Source organism: Podarcis muralis, chromosome 3 (assembly GCF_964188315.1).
Source record: "Podarcis muralis chromosome 3, rPodMur119.hap1.1, whole genome shotgun sequence".
NCBI lineage: Eukaryota > Metazoa > Chordata > Lepidosauria > Squamata > Lacertidae > Podarcis > Podarcis muralis.
This window is the reverse complement of record NC_135657.1, coordinates 29,459,239-29,478,270: the sequence shown is the minus strand read 5'-3', so window position 1 is coordinate 29,478,270 and position 19,032 is coordinate 29,459,239. Positions and strand designations below refer to the sequence as shown.

General features: G+C 42.6%; 1 protein-coding gene across 1 annotated transcript in view; it reads left to right on the top strand.

The window, feature by feature from the left end:
- RAB3GAP2 (RAB3 GTPase activating non-catalytic protein subunit 2) overlaps positions 1-19,032 on the top strand; it is a 47,745-nt gene that overhangs the window by 6,989 nt on the left and 21,724 nt on the right. Inside the window, exons 2-18 of the mRNA XM_028724609.2 lie at positions 187-251; positions 745-871; positions 2,527-2,608; positions 3,951-3,998; positions 4,134-4,209; positions 4,719-4,820; positions 6,098-6,197; positions 7,207-7,305; positions 8,381-8,529; positions 10,333-10,412; positions 10,532-10,621; positions 11,876-12,015; positions 12,490-12,706; positions 13,342-13,485; positions 14,832-14,914; positions 17,500-17,564; positions 18,165-18,255. Of these exons, the coding sequence (XP_028580442.2) occupies positions 187-251; positions 745-871; positions 2,527-2,608; positions 3,951-3,998; positions 4,134-4,209; positions 4,719-4,820; positions 6,098-6,197; positions 7,207-7,305; positions 8,381-8,529; positions 10,333-10,412; positions 10,532-10,621; positions 11,876-12,015; positions 12,490-12,706; positions 13,342-13,485; positions 14,832-14,914; positions 17,500-17,564; positions 18,165-18,255 (1,758 nt within the window). The remainder of the gene's footprint in view (positions 1-186; positions 252-744; positions 872-2,526; positions 2,609-3,950; positions 3,999-4,133; positions 4,210-4,718; positions 4,821-6,097; positions 6,198-7,206; positions 7,306-8,380; positions 8,530-10,332; positions 10,413-10,531; positions 10,622-11,875; positions 12,016-12,489; positions 12,707-13,341; positions 13,486-14,831; positions 14,915-17,499; positions 17,565-18,164; positions 18,256-19,032) is intronic.

Here is a 19,032-nt window from a genome sequence, read left to right as displayed (position 1 = left end):
GCAGAGGTAGCTTTGCATGCAGTCTTTTTCCTTCAAAGGCTGTTATGGGTATTGCTTTATAAACCCCCTTACGATTATTTCTATATTTAAAATTAATAGTTAATCAAATGCTTTTCTAGGCATCAAAAAGCGATATATGGACCATGGTTATGATTTTGAAACTAAGCTAGAATTTTTCAATATTAGGTAAACCAGCAAACTGGGAAGAAGATGGTTGGGGAGCATGGGATGAACAAGAAACACAAGGACCTGTAAGCCTCTCTGTTTGATTTCATTACTAATTATGCCTTCTGTAGCTGTGCCTTCTTTGTTCCTTGAAATAATATGAATAATCCATTGAGTAACTCTGTTAACTGTTTTCAGTAATTAAACTTTTAAGGTTCAATTCACCCATCCACCTTACAGGTTGATGATCATACAGTGTTTCTTCCTGTTATGAGTACACCCTACCTTATTTTATTCAAATATTTGTAACATGCCTTTGCACAAATGACACCTTAAAGTTGCTAATAAATTTAACTACAATCAGCAACATGAAAATAGCTTTTGCTTTGAGAGCCATTGTACAGCGGAAAAATCAAGTGCTTTTACTGTCCTATGAAATTTGCAATTACATGGAAATAGGCTTATTTACATTTTCCCTAAATGCTGCTCTCTTTTGTGTGAGTGTGGACATATATGTTTCTTTAAAACAGTATATATGTTGCCCAGAAAATTAATAGCTTTAAAAATCACTGTACACAGGAGGAGGAGGAAGAATCAACTTCTAAGACTCAGGCAAATTCCTGGCTTCAGGACTGTGTCTTATCCTTGTCGCCAACAAATGATCTCATGGCAATAGCTCGTGAGCAGAAAGCTGTGTTTTTTGTGCGTAAGTATATCACAGACTTTTAATTTGTTCCCATATCTGCTGGAGTTCTGTTTGTTTATTTAAAGTGTATTTACACCAGTCTTCAGCTAAAAAAGGCTCCTGCAGCAGCTTGCAAATATCAATAATATGGCAGCCCCTGCCCCCAGGCTTGCAATCTACAAGACATGGCATTAAAGGAAAACGGGTTTGGGAGGGAGGAGGTAGAAAGGAAGCTTGTTTTTCATTACAAAGTGCAGCAGATAATAAAGCAGAATCATGGGGCTTGACCTAAGCACGATGGATGGTAGTCACCAGAGTTTCCTTATTCAACAAGAAAGTTATAGGAGCAAGATACAGTGGTGCCCCACAAGACGAATGCCCCGTAAGATGAAAAACCCGCTAGACGAAAGGGTTTTCCGTTTTTGAGTTGCTTCGCAAGACGATTTTCCCTATGGGCTTGCTTCGCAAGACGAAAACGTCTTGCGAGTCTTGCGATTTCCCCCCCGCTTCCCCCCCTTTTTCTAAGCCGCTAAGCCGCTAATAGCCTTTTAGCCGCTAAGCCGCTAAGCCTTTAATAGCCGCTAAACCGCTAATAGCGCTAATCCGCTAAGCCGCTAATAGGGTTGCTTTGCAAGACGAAAAAACCGCTAGACGAAGAGACTCGCGGAACGGATTATTTTCGTCTTGCGAGGCACCACTGTACTGTTCTACAATTGCTGTGGTCCTGTCACTAAGGGGGTGGCTACAGGACAATTGCAACAAATAACATTGCTTCTGCAAAAGCACATATTCTTCACGTTCTTCCCCACCTTTTATTGATACAGTTTGATAAACCTGAATTTTAAGTGGAACTTCACTCAAGGGATACTCTGATTGCATGAAGGAGAAGAGGCAATTTTATCTTATTCTTGCGTCTCCTTGTAGGTTCCTGTGCCACCAAAAAAGGAGGATTGAGGGAACGACCTGGATTGGTGGGGGAGGTGGTATGTGTAGGGTACAGGGAGAATTAGCCTCCCACCCTTTCTTCCAATGAAACTCTCCCCTGGTTTTGAGTTCCTTGTATGAACAGAACAACCTCTTCCGTTTGCTATACGGTGGTACCTCGGTTAATGAACTTAATCCATTCCGGAAGTCCGTTCTTAAACTGAAACCATTCTTAAACCAAAGTGCGCTTTCCCTAATGAGGCCTCCTGCCGCCGGCGCCCTTCCACCGTTCAGATTCCGTTCTTAGACCGAGGTAAAGTTCACAAACCGGGACACTACTTCCAGTTTTGCGGAGGTTGTAAACTGAATAGTTCATAAACAGGGCTGTTCTTAAACTGAGGTACCAGTGTAGTTTCTAACAAAGCTATGATCTGACTTTAGATGCAATAAGAATCAGGTGGTTGCTAAAGAATGTATCTTCCCATTTTGGCTTATGCATTAAAATAAGTATTAGAGTGTTATTGCTGTTCCCAAGTAAGTGCAAATAGAATTATTATGGAAGGAAGTCCAGGGAAATAGATTTTACAAGGCAAAATCTTTGTAGTGCGGAAGAAAAGAAAAATAGTTAAATGCCTGGAAGCTGAAACCTTTATTTTTATGGGCGATAACACAAGAAAAACATCACCTTTTTATTTAACTGTGTTACCTTAAAGTATAACACTTTATCCACTTTTCTCTCTCCCGCTTTCCAGCAAAATGGAAGCACAGTGAAAAAGGGAAAGAAGAAATGCAGTTTGCTGTTGGCTGGAGTGGCTCTTTGAATGTTGAAGAAGGGTAGGCATGGGATCAAGACTATGTTTTGAATGAGAACGTCACTGATTTTTTTTACTGCTCTGTCAAAACTTATACGTAAGAGGTGATCCAAAGGAATTTACATACAAGTCTCCCTTGTGTTGAGTCAGATAATTGGTCCATATAGTTCATTACATCTAAGCCAATCCCCCCAGCCTGGTGCCCTTCAGGTGATTTGAACTAGAACTCTCATCATGCCTGCTCATTGCTGAAGCTGGCCAGCTGGGAGTTAGTCAAAACACCTGGAGGGCACCAGGTTGGGGAGTCTGGCAGCAACTCTCCAGGGTTTCAGACAGGATTCTTTCCCAGCCCTACCCAGGGTTGAACCCAGGACTGTGCTTGCAAGGCAGGAAGGGGACTCCACCACTGAGATCCAGCCCTTCTTCAAGAAGCATCCACACACATCTTGTTCTCATTCTCTCCAGTGGAGAAGATTGCTTCTATTCATGTATGAGAATTGGAAAGTGTGTGGAGGAAGAAAGCTACTGGTTGAGCACAATGATTCCGTATAGCAAATAAGATACCTAGAAGAAGAAAACAGCTATTAAAATTGCTATGCATCATAAACTGCCAAAATCTTTAAAGGGCAGCACCTTTGTTTTTTAGACAGGCACAAGGATGCTATTAAATCACCATTAATTAGAACAGCAGACCTTAATCAGTTAATTGATAATTGATTAAAACATTCTTTTGAATTTAAAATTTCCCTGTTTGATTTAATTGCTTGCAATATTTTGGGGAGTTCTTAGACTGTAGGCTTCGTCTCCTCTTCACTGCTTTAGGTGTAGCTTCTCTAGATGAATCTGTGAAGCTCTCTATCCCAGTTAGACACTGAGTAGTGTTGTGAAGTGGAGGTAGGAAAAAGAGGGGGGTAGTGGTGGTGCTACAGAGATGCTGGATTTAGACATGTGGCATCCCCGTGATGATGTGCAGTGGTTCACGTTCTCTTATTCTGGGCTAATTAACATGAAATGTCCATGGCCTTGTTAGGCACGAGCAGGAAAAAGCCTAAACAAATTTAGACTGCGTAGCTGGAGGAAAACATGAGCACAGAATATGCAAACAAATGGCTTGTGCCATAAATCCATCTTTACTAGGTGTGCAGTTGTGTGGTGTATACTGGTTTGTGTGGAAGAGGGCCTGTATCGAACATTCCCTCTGCTCTGTTGACCAATTGCAGTGGATGTATGGGGAGGAAGCTCTGTTGCTTAGGGCTTCTGTTGACAGGGGTTGTTAGATGAATCCCACTCTGTTTTGTAATGTTATTAATGCTGACAGTTCTCTTCGTGGCAGAGTGCTTAATACTGCTGTGTTTTTCCTCTAGTGAATGTGTGAGCAGTGTATTGTGCATCCCACTGGCAAGTCAAAAGAGGTAAGAAAATGCTTTAAAAAAACACACACACACAGCTAGACCTCCTTTACAAAGCCTGGTGCTGCCTTTAGAGACACCCATGTTTCATCAATTCAGAGTAAGACTTGACAATGCCTTTCATTTTCTTTGAGACAGGAGCTCAACAGGACGACCTGACTGGACCTGTATTGTTGTGGGCTTCACCTCTGGCTACGTTCGCTTCTACACAGAGGTTTGTCATTTGTCACCATGGTTTGCCTGCCTGCTGAGGGCTGTTTCATGTACCATGGTTTTCTTGTGTAGAATTAACAATGCTGCAGTACGGCGCGTATGATATTTTTGATATGAATGCCCCAAGAAGACAGCCGTTACTTAGCTGCTTGCTTATTCAAGTGTATTTATGACAAACCCCCAACATAACTGGCACCGTGCTTCAAAGCTATATTAAGATTCCTATACAGTGGTGCCTCCGGTTGTGGACGGGATCTGTTCTGGAGCTTCGGTTGGATCCCGAGGTTTCTGCAACCAGAGGGACCACTTCTGCACATGCGGCAAAAACCCGGAAATATACTTCCAGGTTTGCCACTTACGTATCCCGAAGTTTACATAAGCGGAGGTGCGACTGTAGTGCTGGAAAAACATGTAATGTGTGAGGTGACCTTTGAGGTTTTGTGACTTGTAGCCTCATCTCACCAGTAATAGAGTGAATACACATTCAGCTTCGTTGTTCTCACTTTTTAGAATGGAGTACTTCTGCTGGCACAGCTTTTGAACGAAGATCCTGTCATGCAGCTTAAATGCCGAACGTACGAGATTCCACGGCACCCTGGAGTTACAGAGCAGGTATGATGGCAGATATATAAGAAAGTGAAATAATTACAGGGCATGATACGGTTTTCAACTCTTAATCTTTCAGAGCTGAAGCTTTTTTTTTTAATTAGTTGCGGGAATTAAATTTATTGGGGCTATGTAGGTAACAATCCATAACTGGTTAAAGGATTTGAATTGGGCTTGCTGGCTTGAGTGGGCCCTTGCTGCTGCCCCTTTCTTATTGTGCAGATTTGCCCTCCCTACTTTGCCTCGTCATGGCTCATCATTGCGCTTTTCCCTATTAATCATGGTTTAGGACAGGGTTGATGAAACTGCAGCCCTTGGACCGCGTATGTGCCCCAAAATTTATCATTAAAAACAAAAACTGTTCCTTTGGTTTTCTGTAACGCCGTGATGTCAAAAGGATATTGTGCCCACCACATGCCATTTTTTAAAAATAAAACACTTACACCCACTTTTTTGTGCAGCCACTGGAGCTCTGACACGTGGGTCAATGGAGCCCTCAAAAAAGTTAACCATCCCTAGTTTAGGCTAACCATGATGTGCTTTCAACCCAGGGTTTGAGATCATGTTTTGAATCTGGTTACAAATGCTGGGTTATGAGTTTTCCATGCAGATGTTGATCTTATACTGTTGCACTTGTTGTAGAGGTGTCAAGGCTGGTGACGTGGAGCTGTGCCAAACTGCACTAAGTGACAACCTAGGTAAAGGTAAAGGGACCCCTGACCATTAGGTCCAGTCGTGGCCGACTCTGGGGTTGCGGCGCTCATCTCGCTTTACTGGCCGAGGAAGCCGGTGTACAGCTTCCGGGTCATGTGGCCAGCATGATTAAGCCGCTTCTGGCGAACCAGAGCAGCGCACAGAAACACCGTTTACCTTCCTGCCGGAGAGGTACCTATTTATCTACCTGCACTTTGACGTGCTTTCGAACTGCTAGGTTGGCAGGAGCAGGGACCGAGCAACGGGAGCTCACCCCATCGCGGGGATTTGAACCGCCAATCTTCTGATCGGCAAGTCCTAGGCTCTGTGGTTTAACCCACAGCGCCACCTGTGTCCCTAAGTAACACTTCTCCTAGACTTCCCCATTTGTCTTTATAAAGTGCTGAGCAATGAGCCTGCAGCAGTTGAGTCTTCTTTTCCGCACTTCTTTTCTGCTCCACCTCTGGGTTCAGATCCTGGTGCTGTATTTTGAATGAACACTGGTGCTTGCTTAAAAGTGAAATAAGCCAAACAGGATAGCACATTAATTCATTTTGCTAGAACAAGGCAATTATCTTCTTTTTCTTCAGAACGAGGAACTGAGCATCTTGTATCCTGCAGCAGTTGTGACAATTGATGGTTTCAGCCTGTTTCAGTCCCTCCGTGCTTGTCGAAACCAAGTCGCAAGAGGTAGGCCCAGGCATGTGGGAGAACTTGACCCATTTTGGCGTGCCTTTCAGTGGCAAAAGTGTATTAAACTTTTTATTATTTGGCAGTACATACAGGGATGTTACAAAGCATTGGGCGATATCCAACATTAGCCATGCTGAGAGTAGACAACTGAAATCAATGAGCTCCTCAATTTATTTCCATGGCTCTGTTCTGCATATGACTAGCACTGGATATCACCCATATATTTATTTCCAAAATAATTTGGAAAATTTTCCTTTCTGGAAATCTGATAGCCCCCGGGCTCCAGAGCAGTCCCACTTGAGTAAAAGGTTACATACCTTCATAATTTTATTGTCCTGCTGGCTACTTGTAACTTTGAATACTCGCTGAATTTTGGATCTCTAATGACTAGTATAGTTTGTATCAGATGGGAGCCTGTTATTGCTGGCAACACATATTCTTGTTTCATAGAGTATAGGTTTGGTGGTACATTTTGCCCCATGCTTTAATCACTCTAATGTTATTTAAGCCCCCCCCCCCCCATTCCAAGGACTTGGTATATGTTCTTGCAAAAAAACCTGTGGCTTGCTAAATGTTACCTACAGAGTTTACTGGTTGATTAGCGAATGGAATATAGATCACTAACTTCCAAATGTCCTGTACTATACTGGTTATAAGTAATAACTTATGACACAATTCCATGCATATCTAACCTGAAATAAGCATGACTTACACTCATGTAAGTGCATATAAAATTGCAGTTTTGATATCAGTCTTTCAATTAAACTTAGACTTGGCAATATGATGCACAATACAATTTCTACATTAAGTTTTGCTTTACATTAAATAAAGGAATAATTAAATGTGACTGAGCCTTTTAAACTGTCAGTTCAGCAGCACATACATTTATCATTACTTTGTGCTGGTACCATAACCTTATTTATACTTTGTGCTGGTACCATAACTTTATTCTAGCCAATAGTTTTCTGCTCTCTCTCTTTCTCTCTGTCTGATAAAAAATGGACAGCTGCAGCTTCAGGCAATGAGAACGTTCAGCCACCACCTTTGGCCTATAAGAAATGGGGTCTGCAGGATGTGGATACTATAGTTGATCATGTTAGTGTTGGTAAGTATTACATTGCCTCACTCTATTAAATGAATAGACCTGTCATTGAATGGATGCTGCAGCTTATACAATTAATAATAAAAAGCATGTATATAGGAACACTGTAGAGGATTTAAAAACACCTCATGTAAGCTGCCTTGGTAACCCTTACAATTTTTCTAGTTCTCTTTGGTTTCTTAGTTAATACACTACATGAAAACCAGTGCCACGTAATACACATTCCGCATTTGTAAGAACTCAGATCTTCTGGTGTGGCAGCAGCTACACTGTGGAACTCCCTGCCTTTTGACGCCAGGCAGCTGCCTTCACTACCCTTTCCCATCACCTACTGAAAAAATTCTTGTTCAGACAAGCTTACCTGGATGCTTAGAAAACTGAGTTTGAATTTATTTATTTTTTTGTAAACTGCTTAGAGGGTCCTTTTTTTACACTATCAAGTAGTGTATAAATTATATGAAATAAATGGGTCTATATTATTTCTGCTTCTCTTTGGTTTCTTAGTTCATATGCTACACAAATAGGACAGTCTCTTTTCTGGTTGTCTTCAGTTTCTTAGTTAGTTTACTATATCAATAGCTCAGCTTTTGGATCCCAGCGTCAGCAGAAGGACGCAGCTGCTACTTTCTTCCTGGCCCCAACCCCATCTCGGGAGGCAGCCACTGTCATTGTATTCTCCCTGTCTACACTTGTCACTCAAGGGTCTTAAAGGGTAGGGCAACTGACAAGTCTTCACACTCAACCATGAAGGGTTATTCCTGCAGTCCCAGAGCTCATGAAATATTCATGAATAATGAAAATATTCAAGATCATTAGATTTCTTTTTGTGCGCCGTATTAAGTTTATTGCCAATAAAACCTTTGCCTCAGTATGGAGCACTCAAAATGCCTCAGGCCCGCATATTTTTAATAGAGCGTAAGTAGCGTCTGTTGTTAAATCTTCTTGGAGCTTTCAGGAAACGACAGACTTGTTTTTCTAAACTTATGATAATATTTGGGCCCGAGTTCATGTAGGGCTTTTAGAAATTTGGAGACATGCATTTCTGAAATTGGTTTCCTTTTTTAAAAAAACAAAATAGGTATCATGACTCTTTCGCCTTTTGACCAAATGAAGACTGCCTCCAATATTGGTGGATTTAATGCAGCCATAAAGAATAACCCTCCTGCTATGTCTCAGTACATCACTGTAGGGTCAAATCCTTTCACGGGTTTCTTTTATGCGCTTGAGGTAAGTGTATTATGAATCAGTCATTGTGAAGTGCAGTGTGCTGCCTGGGAGATGGGACATTCCTGTTCCCTGCTGTGCATATTTCCATTGTCTGCTTTTGCTGATGGGGGGTTGGTTGGTTGGGGGGGAAAGACTCATGTGGGGAGCAAAACTGGAGATCAGAATGCTTTAAAACTTGAGCTGAAATGCCTTGTCTCTGCACCTGATGAGAGGTTGAAGGGGAAGAGCCCTGAAATCCCTATCAGAATCTTTTCAGTCTTCAGTCTGTGTGCCTCAAATGGAGATAGGGCCACCATCTGCATGAGGGAGATATTGTGACCAGCCAGACCAGTGCTCCAGTTGCATTCCTTGCTTCCTCCAACCACCAAACTGTGGTTTATAACAAACAATGGTCAATTTCAAAGCAAGCCAACTTCAAGCTATACTGGCTTGTTAATAAGCGGAGCTGGATGCTGCAAAGATCCTGCCAGCTATGGGGGAGCAAAAATGGGAAGGGTATGAGCCAGATGTTCCTTCCTCACTGTGTGTATAATCAAACCATGGTTTAGTGTTACAGTTTGTAGCTACCAACTGCAGTGATGCTGTGAGTGGTTCTGCTTTCCAAGGAAATGGCCAGGAAATGGCCTCAGTGCCTAGAAGCACCTTTTGCCAGCTGTGACAGGTACAACAACTTTTGGCTGTTCTGGACTGGGAGAGCTTGGTCACAATAAACACAAGTCCCACTTTCTGAAGATCCAAGGAAATAATTCATAGCAAGCCCGTGATTTCCATTATTTTCTATGGGAGCACTTCTAATGCAGGATTTGCCTGCTCTCTTTCCTGCCTCTCTCTCTATTTTTCCTCCCTGAAATGGCTGCAGCCAATCAGCAAAAGAGAGACAAAGTAAAAAACTGATTTGTCTGACCTCTCCTTCTCCCTGATTTGTCTGTTCTGGCTCCCCTGTTCCCCTCTCCATGAGCTCTGCCTGGAAATTGTTGCCACTGGCCAGCACAAAAAAATCCCACAAGGAAGTAAGGAAGCTGGATGCTTGGATAAGTGACTTTGCGGAGTATAGTGAGGTTGGGCATAATTCTTTGAGTGCGGAGAAGTGAATTTTTGGATAGTGAGCGTGCAGATAGAGGGACCTGTATGTATGGTAGTTCAGACATTGGTGACATCAAGGTTTGATTCCTGCAGTGCACTTTTATATGGAGATTCCCTTCTATTTTATCTGGAAGCTGCAGTTAGTGCAGAATGCTGCAGCAGGGCTGCTGGCAGAAGTGACACGACTCTGCCAGCATACTGCACCTCTGCTCAGAGATGTGCAATGGTTCCTAATTTCCTGCAGGGCCAAGTTTAAGGTGCTGCTGTTGGCATACTGTATGCTAATGTACTTAACAGCTTGGGACCAGTTTACTTGCAGGATCACCGTGCCCCGTGTATGTCCACTTGACTGCTTTGATCTGTGCAACTGGCACTGTTAACAGGTGCCACTAAATACTTGATCCGCAGTTGTAAGAAATCAGTCTTTTCATCTGGCAGCCCTTTCACTTTGGAACTCCCTGCCTGTTGACATATTTGCTGGGCTGCTTAAAACATTTTTTTTTAGACAGGCCCATGGAGAGGTTACATGTGCTTTAATCTGTTTTGGGCTTATTTTTCATATTTAACCCCCCTCCCACCAATAATAATTTATAGCAGACATTTCAAGGTGATACATGTTCATTAAGATCAGTTTTCTGTCTGTAAATATGCTGTCCTGAGAAGGAAAGTTTCTAAGGAGTAATGGACTCTTATATAAAATATGTCTTACCTTTCCTCTAGGGTAGTTCACAGCCGCTGTTGTCTCATGTTGCTTTAGCAGTTGCGAGTAAGCTGACATCTGCATTATTTAATGCTGCCAGGTAATGAAAGTCAAAACAACACTACAATGAACAGTAGATTGAAAATTGTGTCTTTGGCATGTGTTTTCTTTAAATTGATATAATTTTTATATTTAACCCCCCCCCCCCCCGATTTCAAGTGGTTGGCTTGGGTGGAAACATAAGCAGGAAGAAGAGCCTACACAGAAGCAGAAACCCAAGGTTGAGCCTGCAACTCCTTTAGCTGTAAGGCAAGTGTTTATAGAACTGAGGTTTTTGTTTTTTTAAAAAAAGAGAAAATGCATAACTGTTGTATGTGCAAAATTCAAGCAAGGCCCAAACTTCCAATCCCAGTACACTTTAATGCACCCTTTTCCAAACTAGTGCTTTCCAGGTGTTTTGAAATTCAATTCTCATCAGCCGCAGCTGGTGTGGCCAATTTCCAGGGTTGCAGTTCAAAACGCCTTGAGTGTACCAGGTTGGGAAGACTGCCTTAGTGTATAAACAAAGCTGCCTCTCCATCCCTCCCACCTTGCCATAGGCTGACTGTTGCCTAGTTCATACTTGGTACTGGCCTCTATGAGAGTGTGCAGGACTTCTGGCAGGCTCGTGCCCCGGTTGAAGTCACACAGGCATGCATGGGTGGTTCAGAAAACATGCCAAAGCATAGTGGAGCATTATGTGCGTGAGTGGGGAGGACTTCCTCACTCTGCTCCTTTCAGGTGGGTCACTTCCCTCATTGTGATCCTGGTAAGAGCAAACATTTTGTCTGAACCTGCAAACCTTGTGCTTGCTGCTCAGTTTTGATCCTGGTTTGCCCAGCAAGTTTGCTGGACTGGGCAATCCTATACTTAAGCAACTTTGTTAATTTTTTAATAAGCTATTAATACTGTGACGATTTTGCTACAATAAACTAACATGGCTTGCCCCTCTGGATGCCTGTAAGATTGTGTTCCTGAAGTTGCTGTACCTTGAGAGGATCTTCCAAAAATCAAAGTATTCATTGTATTTTGTTGAATTGATTTGGTTTACTGTTACCTAATATTAAGAAATTAAGGCAAGGCATGGGGATAACTGCATTCACATGTCATGATAAGCCATAAACCATGGCTTTCTCTGAATGAGCAGTGTAATAGTACAACGCTGCTGAATCACTCCTGTTTGCTCCACCCTTTCTTGAGCTGGGAGCAGCAAACAATGGCATACACTTTTAGTTAGTTTCTCTTCCTGGCTTACTAGTGATTGTTTGGGAGAAACGGACCATGGGTTCTGGTTTTCTTGTCACAGTAAACCAAGGTTTGTTCTCAGCTCAGGGAAAGTGGTGTGAAATGGGAGCGATTCAGGCACATTCATCAGCATGTGCTCATAGTTCATGGTTAGCCACGGCTTATAAGCTTACCATGATGTGTGACCTGGACCATTATTTACTAGCTTTCAATATGCTGTTGTATCAAGGGTGCCATATTTTGTGATTGTTTTGCATGCTTTGTTTTATTTGGTTTTAGGTTTGGAATTCCAGATTCTCGTCGCCATGGAGAAAGGATATGTCTGTCTCCTTGTAACTCTTTGGCAGCAGTAACAGATGATTTTGGAAGGGTTCTTCTTTTGGATGTTGCAAGAGGGCTTGCAGTTCGTATGTGGAAAGGTACAACATACTGACATATCTTTTGGGACGATAGAGTAGCTTTTGCATTGCTTCTCTGTGTATCTCTTAAAAGTCTCGAGTCCTTGACATACATCTTCCTATCAGAGCTTCCCTGTAGATACTCACACGCATTATTACATAGATGTGTGAATGCCTGTCTTAACATGTGTGCACAATAGCAACTACGATTGACTGGAAATAGGGAAAGCAGCAGCACTAGGGATAGGAGCAGAAAGAGGGACAGGTGGCAGCTGTCATAAAAGGGTGTCAATGAGATTGGGATAACAGGAAGAAGAAGTGTTAGAGCAGATCAAGCAGCACATGCACCACAGTTGTTGGCAAGGTTGGCGTTTTATCATACGACGTTTAGCTTAGCAGATCCAACTGAGTGCAGTGTTGCAGTTTCAAGTGTCAACAGGTAGAAACTGTATGTGCAACCTATTTAATAACGACTTCCTTCACTTTTGCTTGCAGGCTACCGTGATGCACAGATTGGATGGATTCAGATTGTGGAAGACCTACATGAAAGAGAAGCTGAAAAGATGGATTTTTCTCCCTTTGGCACGCCTCAGGGGCCAAGCAGAGTTGCTCAGTTCCTTGTGATCTATGCTCCCAGGAGAGGCATTTTGGAGGTGTGGAGCACACAACAAGGTCCACGGGTTGGAGCCTTCAATGTAGGAAAACACTGCAGGTGAGAAATGAAAGCACTTATGATAATGGGTGTCATTCAATGGTGTCTGTCATGAAATGAAATTTACTTCTGTTCATGCAACAGGACTTCCCCTCTCCCCCACCCTAAGCACTTCCGAAACTGTTCCAGAGGATTGAGAAACTTTCCAGAGCAGATTTGAGGAGGGGGGACACTGCTGGGGAGGGAAGAGGAAGGAGAAGTCCCATTGCACAAGTGGAAGTCTACACACCTGTAACCAATATCCCAAATGTTTTTCATCATCTGCTTTTTCCCAAAGCCTTCCACAAACAGGAAGCAGGATTGAGCATGCTCAGATGGCTCAAGAAAGTACCTTAGTTCTTTCTCTTAATTGATTTGTATTTGCCTTAAATACATGTGTATGAATGCTGCTGAAGAATGATCATCATGTTGTTTTCTTGGATTCCATAGAAATTGCTCTTAATAGGAAACAGAATATTGGTCTATCCACTTCTATCTGCTACAAAATTTGAGTGTTCACAATGTGGTGTGTGCTTGTGTACGTGTGTGTTTTCCAACTTATTGTACTTAAACCTTCCAGATATTACTTCTCCCCTATGCAAAAAGTGTATGTTGATGGTTCTGCTTTTTTCTGTATTTGTCAAACACCTGTTTAGGTTGCTGTATCCTGGTTATAAAATAATGGGCCTGAACAATGTAACAAGTCAGGGTTGGCAGCCTCAGACTTACCAGATCTCTCTTGTTGATCCAATGTCAGGAACAGTAAAAACTGTTCATGTCCCTTTTCATTTAGCTCTGAGGTAAGTCTTGATGAGCTTCACGCTGATTGTGTTCACATGTTGCAGCAAGCCATAGTCCATGGCTTACCATGAATGCACAGATTGTTCCTACTTTTCTCCTTCCTTCTAGCAAGTGGGAGCAGTAAAGCATGTTCCTAGGCGTAGTGCTATGAATGAACCAAGGATTATGGTTTGCTTTGCTCAAGCAAACCATGATTAGTCAGCCAAGAACAAACCTTGGCTTTGTTGGGGGGGGGGGGGATGATCCCCAGTTCAGATGCAACCTTCAACAAAAGAATTGTGGTTTGTTGCTCCCACTTGTGTGAGATGTGAAATAGGAGTGAACTGTGCATTCATAGTAAATCACTAACACTGTTGTGCTATTGGATAACCCAGCATGCTCTGCTTCTGTTTCAGAGAAATAGTAGGCATCTTTCTAGGCGATTGTGGCTCAGTTTGCATGTCACCTTGGCTTAGCATGAATGCAAAAAGTGTGCAGGCTCCTGGAGAGGAGAATGCAGCCACTTTGCTCCTTCTCTGGTCCCTACTGCACTGCTATGAGCTAAGCTATGCTTTAGCTAAGCATATTGTCCAAACCCAGGCTCAAGGGTTGTCTCCTTCAGACAAATGGTAAGCTTTGAACCCAGAACCCACGTGTCTGTGCTAAGCTAATATTTGGCTTAGCCTTGTGTATGAACCAGACTTCCATGTTTGTGTATGCTACCAACACATAGTTATTTTTCACTTGTTTTGGGGAACCCAGACAACTTTTCTTGAAACAGTGCTGCTCTTGCAGAGATATTTCATTTTTGCATTGCTGTAATGGTGATATTTCATTGCGGAAAAATTCAGTTCTACCACCCCCAGCTAGTGTAGCCACTGCTGCTCTCAATAGTTTTTGGAATGCAGCTGTCAGGGAGTGTATCTGACATCACCCGTGGAAAGCGACACAATTTCCGCCCCCAGTGGTGGTATGTGTGCTTGGTAAATATTTAATACATGACTTTGTAACGATGGAGGCTGAACACTCCCCTGTTGGAAGTGTTCATGTAGTTCTTCGAATGTTTATCATCAGTAAACATTAGCGTCTTGATCCTGAGACGCATCAAACCTCCAAGTCATGCTGAGGACAGACATGAGAGGAAACTATACGACTTCCACCCCTTGTGAACTCGCAGAGGCATCTGCCTTGCTATGGTTGAAAAACAGAACCTTTTATCCCCCCCCCCCCAATTGCTTTAATATCATGGACCTTTACTTCTTCATTAGTTGTTTGGAGGCTGTGTGCTACCATCTCTTACATTACTTGATATGTACTGTTGATATTCAAACGATTCCATGTGTTTACCCTTACAAATACCTTCTAGCGATAAGAAGAGTGAGCGAGCAAAGGATATGCATCTAGTGAAGAAGTTGACTGCCTTGCTGAAAGCTAAAACATTAAATCTGGGTAGGTTCTTTTTTTATGGGGTCATAGTAATATGTAATGTAATATGATAAGAGGCAGTACTGTATGCTTCTGAATACCAGTCGCTGGAAGCTGCAGGAGGGGAGAAGGTTGTTTTGATTGGTTTGTACGTGAGGGTTTTCCAAGGCATCTAGCTGGCCACTGTGAGAATGGGATTCTGGACTAGATGGGCCACTGGCCTGATCCAGCAGGCTCTCATTAACATTCTTGGGTACCTTTTGAGGTTCACCTACATCACAGAGGGATAGGCTTTCCGTTACGTTTAAGCGATTAGTTGGAAGTAGGTACAAAATTTGTTAGTATCACTAATATTCTGCACTACAACACCTGTTTAATACCTGATTGAAACATTGTGCCACCTGTGTAGAAGCTGCCAAAGTGCAAACTCTCCATGCAGTTGGTCCGAACAAGATGAAATGCAAACATTTTTAGTAGTCTCCCAATCCCTTTGGATTCCCCCCCCCCCCCCCCCGTGAACAGTCTTTTGAAATTGATGGGAATTGGCAATATTGCATAACTGCTGTTGAGTTCATAAACGTGGTTTATGAAGATGTAGTTTGGAAAGGTGTGGCACCCATTCTTAATTTGATTGTGACTTATTCCTACTTCAGATGATCTAACCTTGTAAACTTGGCTTATTTGCTTGGATAATAAATTAGGGAAGCCTATGATCACTTGTAGAATAGTTGAATTGTCTTCAGAGATGCCTCTCTCTTCTCTCACGATTTGGGGGCATTGCATAAAGAGCTCTAATTTAATTGTTAAATTACCTTCCCTAAAAATGTATACAATGAATTTAGATTCCTTAAGAGAGACCATGAATTATGGAAGAAAAAGGAGTCATGATGCCAGTAGCCAGTAGCCATGCATTTTTTGTACTCATGCGGGTAATATTATGTTAAATATACTTAGTTTAATGTTGTGTTACATTAAATATATAATGATTAAATGTCATTCAGTCACAGGGCAGGTTAAAATATTTTATAACTTCCTAGCACAACAGCACTGCACTTCACATTCTGCAGAAGTGGCTTGACTTAAGCTGCATCTTGCATAAAGCAATGCATTATTTTGGAGTGGGACTCTGTTGTATTTAATTTACCCCTTGCATATATGGTCTTTCCACAAGCTCTCGATATAAAGCGGCATAAAGGCTTAACTAGAGAGTTGGCGTTTCTAGTGGAAGTGCCTTTCACCTTGTACACTATCAACTTCATTTCAGTGCTTTTCCATGTTATTTTTAACCAAGTGAATTTGAGCTGTCAGGTTAAACCCCAAGTAGAGGTCACACCATGAGCATAATACACGCTGACATCCCCTAAAAAACAAAACAAAACAGAGCAAACAGTTCAGGCTGCCAGCCTGTGCAGAATGTATAGATCTGGCAAGGAGGAGAGAGAGATACATCTCTTCCACTCCGTCCTTGAAAGCCCCAGGGAATGTTCACATCCCAGGATGCAGGCTTGGCACCCCTTTCCTTTGACTTTGCTTCACATCTCTAGCTTTCCTTTCAACTTAGTCCTCTCTGCTATTCATTTATGACCTGAGAGATGCTGCTTTTTGTTGTAAGTAAACAAGTTGTGCAACAGCAGAGACAAATTGAATTCCCAGTGACAGGTTTAAAAATCTAGGGCCTAGCTGCTTGATGCCTGGTGCAAATGACGCCACAGTTGGCTCTGCAGATGCACTGCTCCTGGAAAAGTGAACAGTCTGTTGACTTAATTTTGCCATTAGCTTTAGCAGTTGAAAAATGGTGGGGGCTTTTTGTGCGTGTGTGTTTTTAAAAGCCATATGATTCTCCTTAATTTGCAAATCTTAGTACAGACTGCCACTGTAGTGGGGCAGAAAGGGGTCAAGGGATGTGTTTGGGGGAGGATGACCATGTAACAGAGATAAGCAGGAAGGGTGGAAAACATGTCGTAGCCTTAATTAGAATTTTTTTTGGGGGGGGAAGGAATTTGGGTTGGATTGCGTGGAGGCAAATGCATTTCCCACATGTCTCAGCATTCTGCTAAAGGCTCTATTGCATAGCTGTGATTTGTGTAGTTCCTTCTGCTGTTTGAAACATCCTAGTATCACACCCAGCAGCTATTAATGAAGCTCTGCCCAAAGAGTCTCCCATTTGCTCCACTTTGCAGTGCTAGACTTTGAGCTACTTGTGACAATAGTTGGGAGACCCCAGGGCTGCGAGGCAGGAAAACAAACATCCCACAACTGAAACAAGAGGGTGGCATGATAGGCAGTTTTACTTTTAGACTGTACTCTACTTTTAGGGTTTAATTTGATAATTAGAGTGAAGCTTGTCTTGCATTGGCTCCTGTCCAAAGATGCTGAATTCTCCCTGATGTGCTGTGTCACTGCAACAGAGCCAGATCATTCTGGTTGGAAGTGGCTGGCTGTAGTGCACTGCCCCTAAGTGGTACGGTGCAGGCATTCTGCGCCTCCTCATTTGTTGCTCTCTTGACTGCAGGAGCCCCCAATAGCTGAAGTGGGCACCCTTTAGTTATCTTAAACCTCTTTTGTAATGTACTTTTATTTTTTATTCTTCTTATTTTCTTTCTTTCCAGATGTGGTTGAGGCTGAAGTGAAGGGATTAATTCTTGATATTAAATATCCCGCTACTAAAAAACAGGTAATTAGTTAGGAAGGGCTTCATTTTGCATTCATTATTGCCTTTTGATCCAAATTTGGCTAACAGTTTGTTATTATTTTATGCATGCCTAACCACTCTTGTTTCTATGTGCAGACATTTTAGTTCTTTAAAGGGGGAGGCGAACTGTAAGAGTGAAGGGTTGCTGCATTTTTCGCCAACCTGCAGAGTTTATAGCCCCCTGCTTGGTGGTGGCTCCCTCTCTCTCTCTTTCCTGGGCCAATCAGTGCATTCATATTGTGGGGGTAGTGTTGGTTGTGCAACTGCCCATGTTTCTCTAAGTAGTCCACCCTGACACTTTGAACAATGTTGCTTTAGGTAACTTACAAGTTAGATTTATTTACAGAACTGGTTTGGGAGATCAGACTATAAACGCAGGACTAATTTCGTAGGCATTTCCCCCCTTGACAGCCCTTGTCCCTCAGCACATGCACCATAAGCCCAGCAAAGCATTCCAGCCCAAGAGAGGTTATTTGGAATTGTGCTGATGGGTGCCTATAGGAAGCACCTGCATTGCTTTTGTTTTAACAGTATGAAATGATGGAGAAAAATTGACTTGTGTGTGGTTTGTTCTACTGACAGGCACTGGAAAGCATTCTCGCAAACGAGCGATTGCCACTGTCTTCTTTGACAAGCATAGCGCAAACATTAATGGATACCTTAAAAAGTCAGGGTGAGTGAAAATGTCTTCTGTAACCATGTAAAAACATAAGTACAGTGGTACCTCTAGATATGAACGGGATCCGTTCCGGAGCCCCGTTCACATCTAGAGGTAAACGTAACTAGCGACGGCACGTCTGTATAGTCACGCATCGCTTTTCGCTGCTTCTGCGCATGCACGTGATGTCATTTCGAGCGTCTGGGCAAGCGGCAAAACCTGGAAGTAACGTGCTCCGCTCAACTCGAAGCGTATTCAACCCGAGGTATGACTGTAGAGGCCTGCTGGATTGAACCAAAGGCCCATAGAGACAGTAAAAATGGAGACAGAATACTTTGACTATTGAAACTTTCACAGTCATCAATTGTTCTATTTATATATGTCATGAAATTTATATACTGCTGGACTGTAAGAAAAAACCTCGAAGCAGTTTGGCGAAATATCTTTTCTGCTGTTATCAAAATGGTGACTGAATTTCATATGAAGAAGCAAGTGGGACCCTGAGGGAGGCCTGATTTCTAGATTCTTTCTTCCTCCCGCGGCTGATCAATTACAGGGAGAAGTGCATGCTTGGAGAGAACTCGCCCCTAACTTGCAGAATCTAGCCCCTGCCATTCCCACAGTCACTTTTGGTTGAACTTCATTCCTGATGCAGTTGTTGGAGAAAGAGAATTGGGCTGTTCCCTGAGCTCAGTTCCCCCGCTACTGCTTTGGTGATGAAGGGATCCTGTCCCTTTTTTTGGTCCCCTTAAGTTGAACCCTGTGATCGCTTTCTTTCCCAAAGGGGTGAGG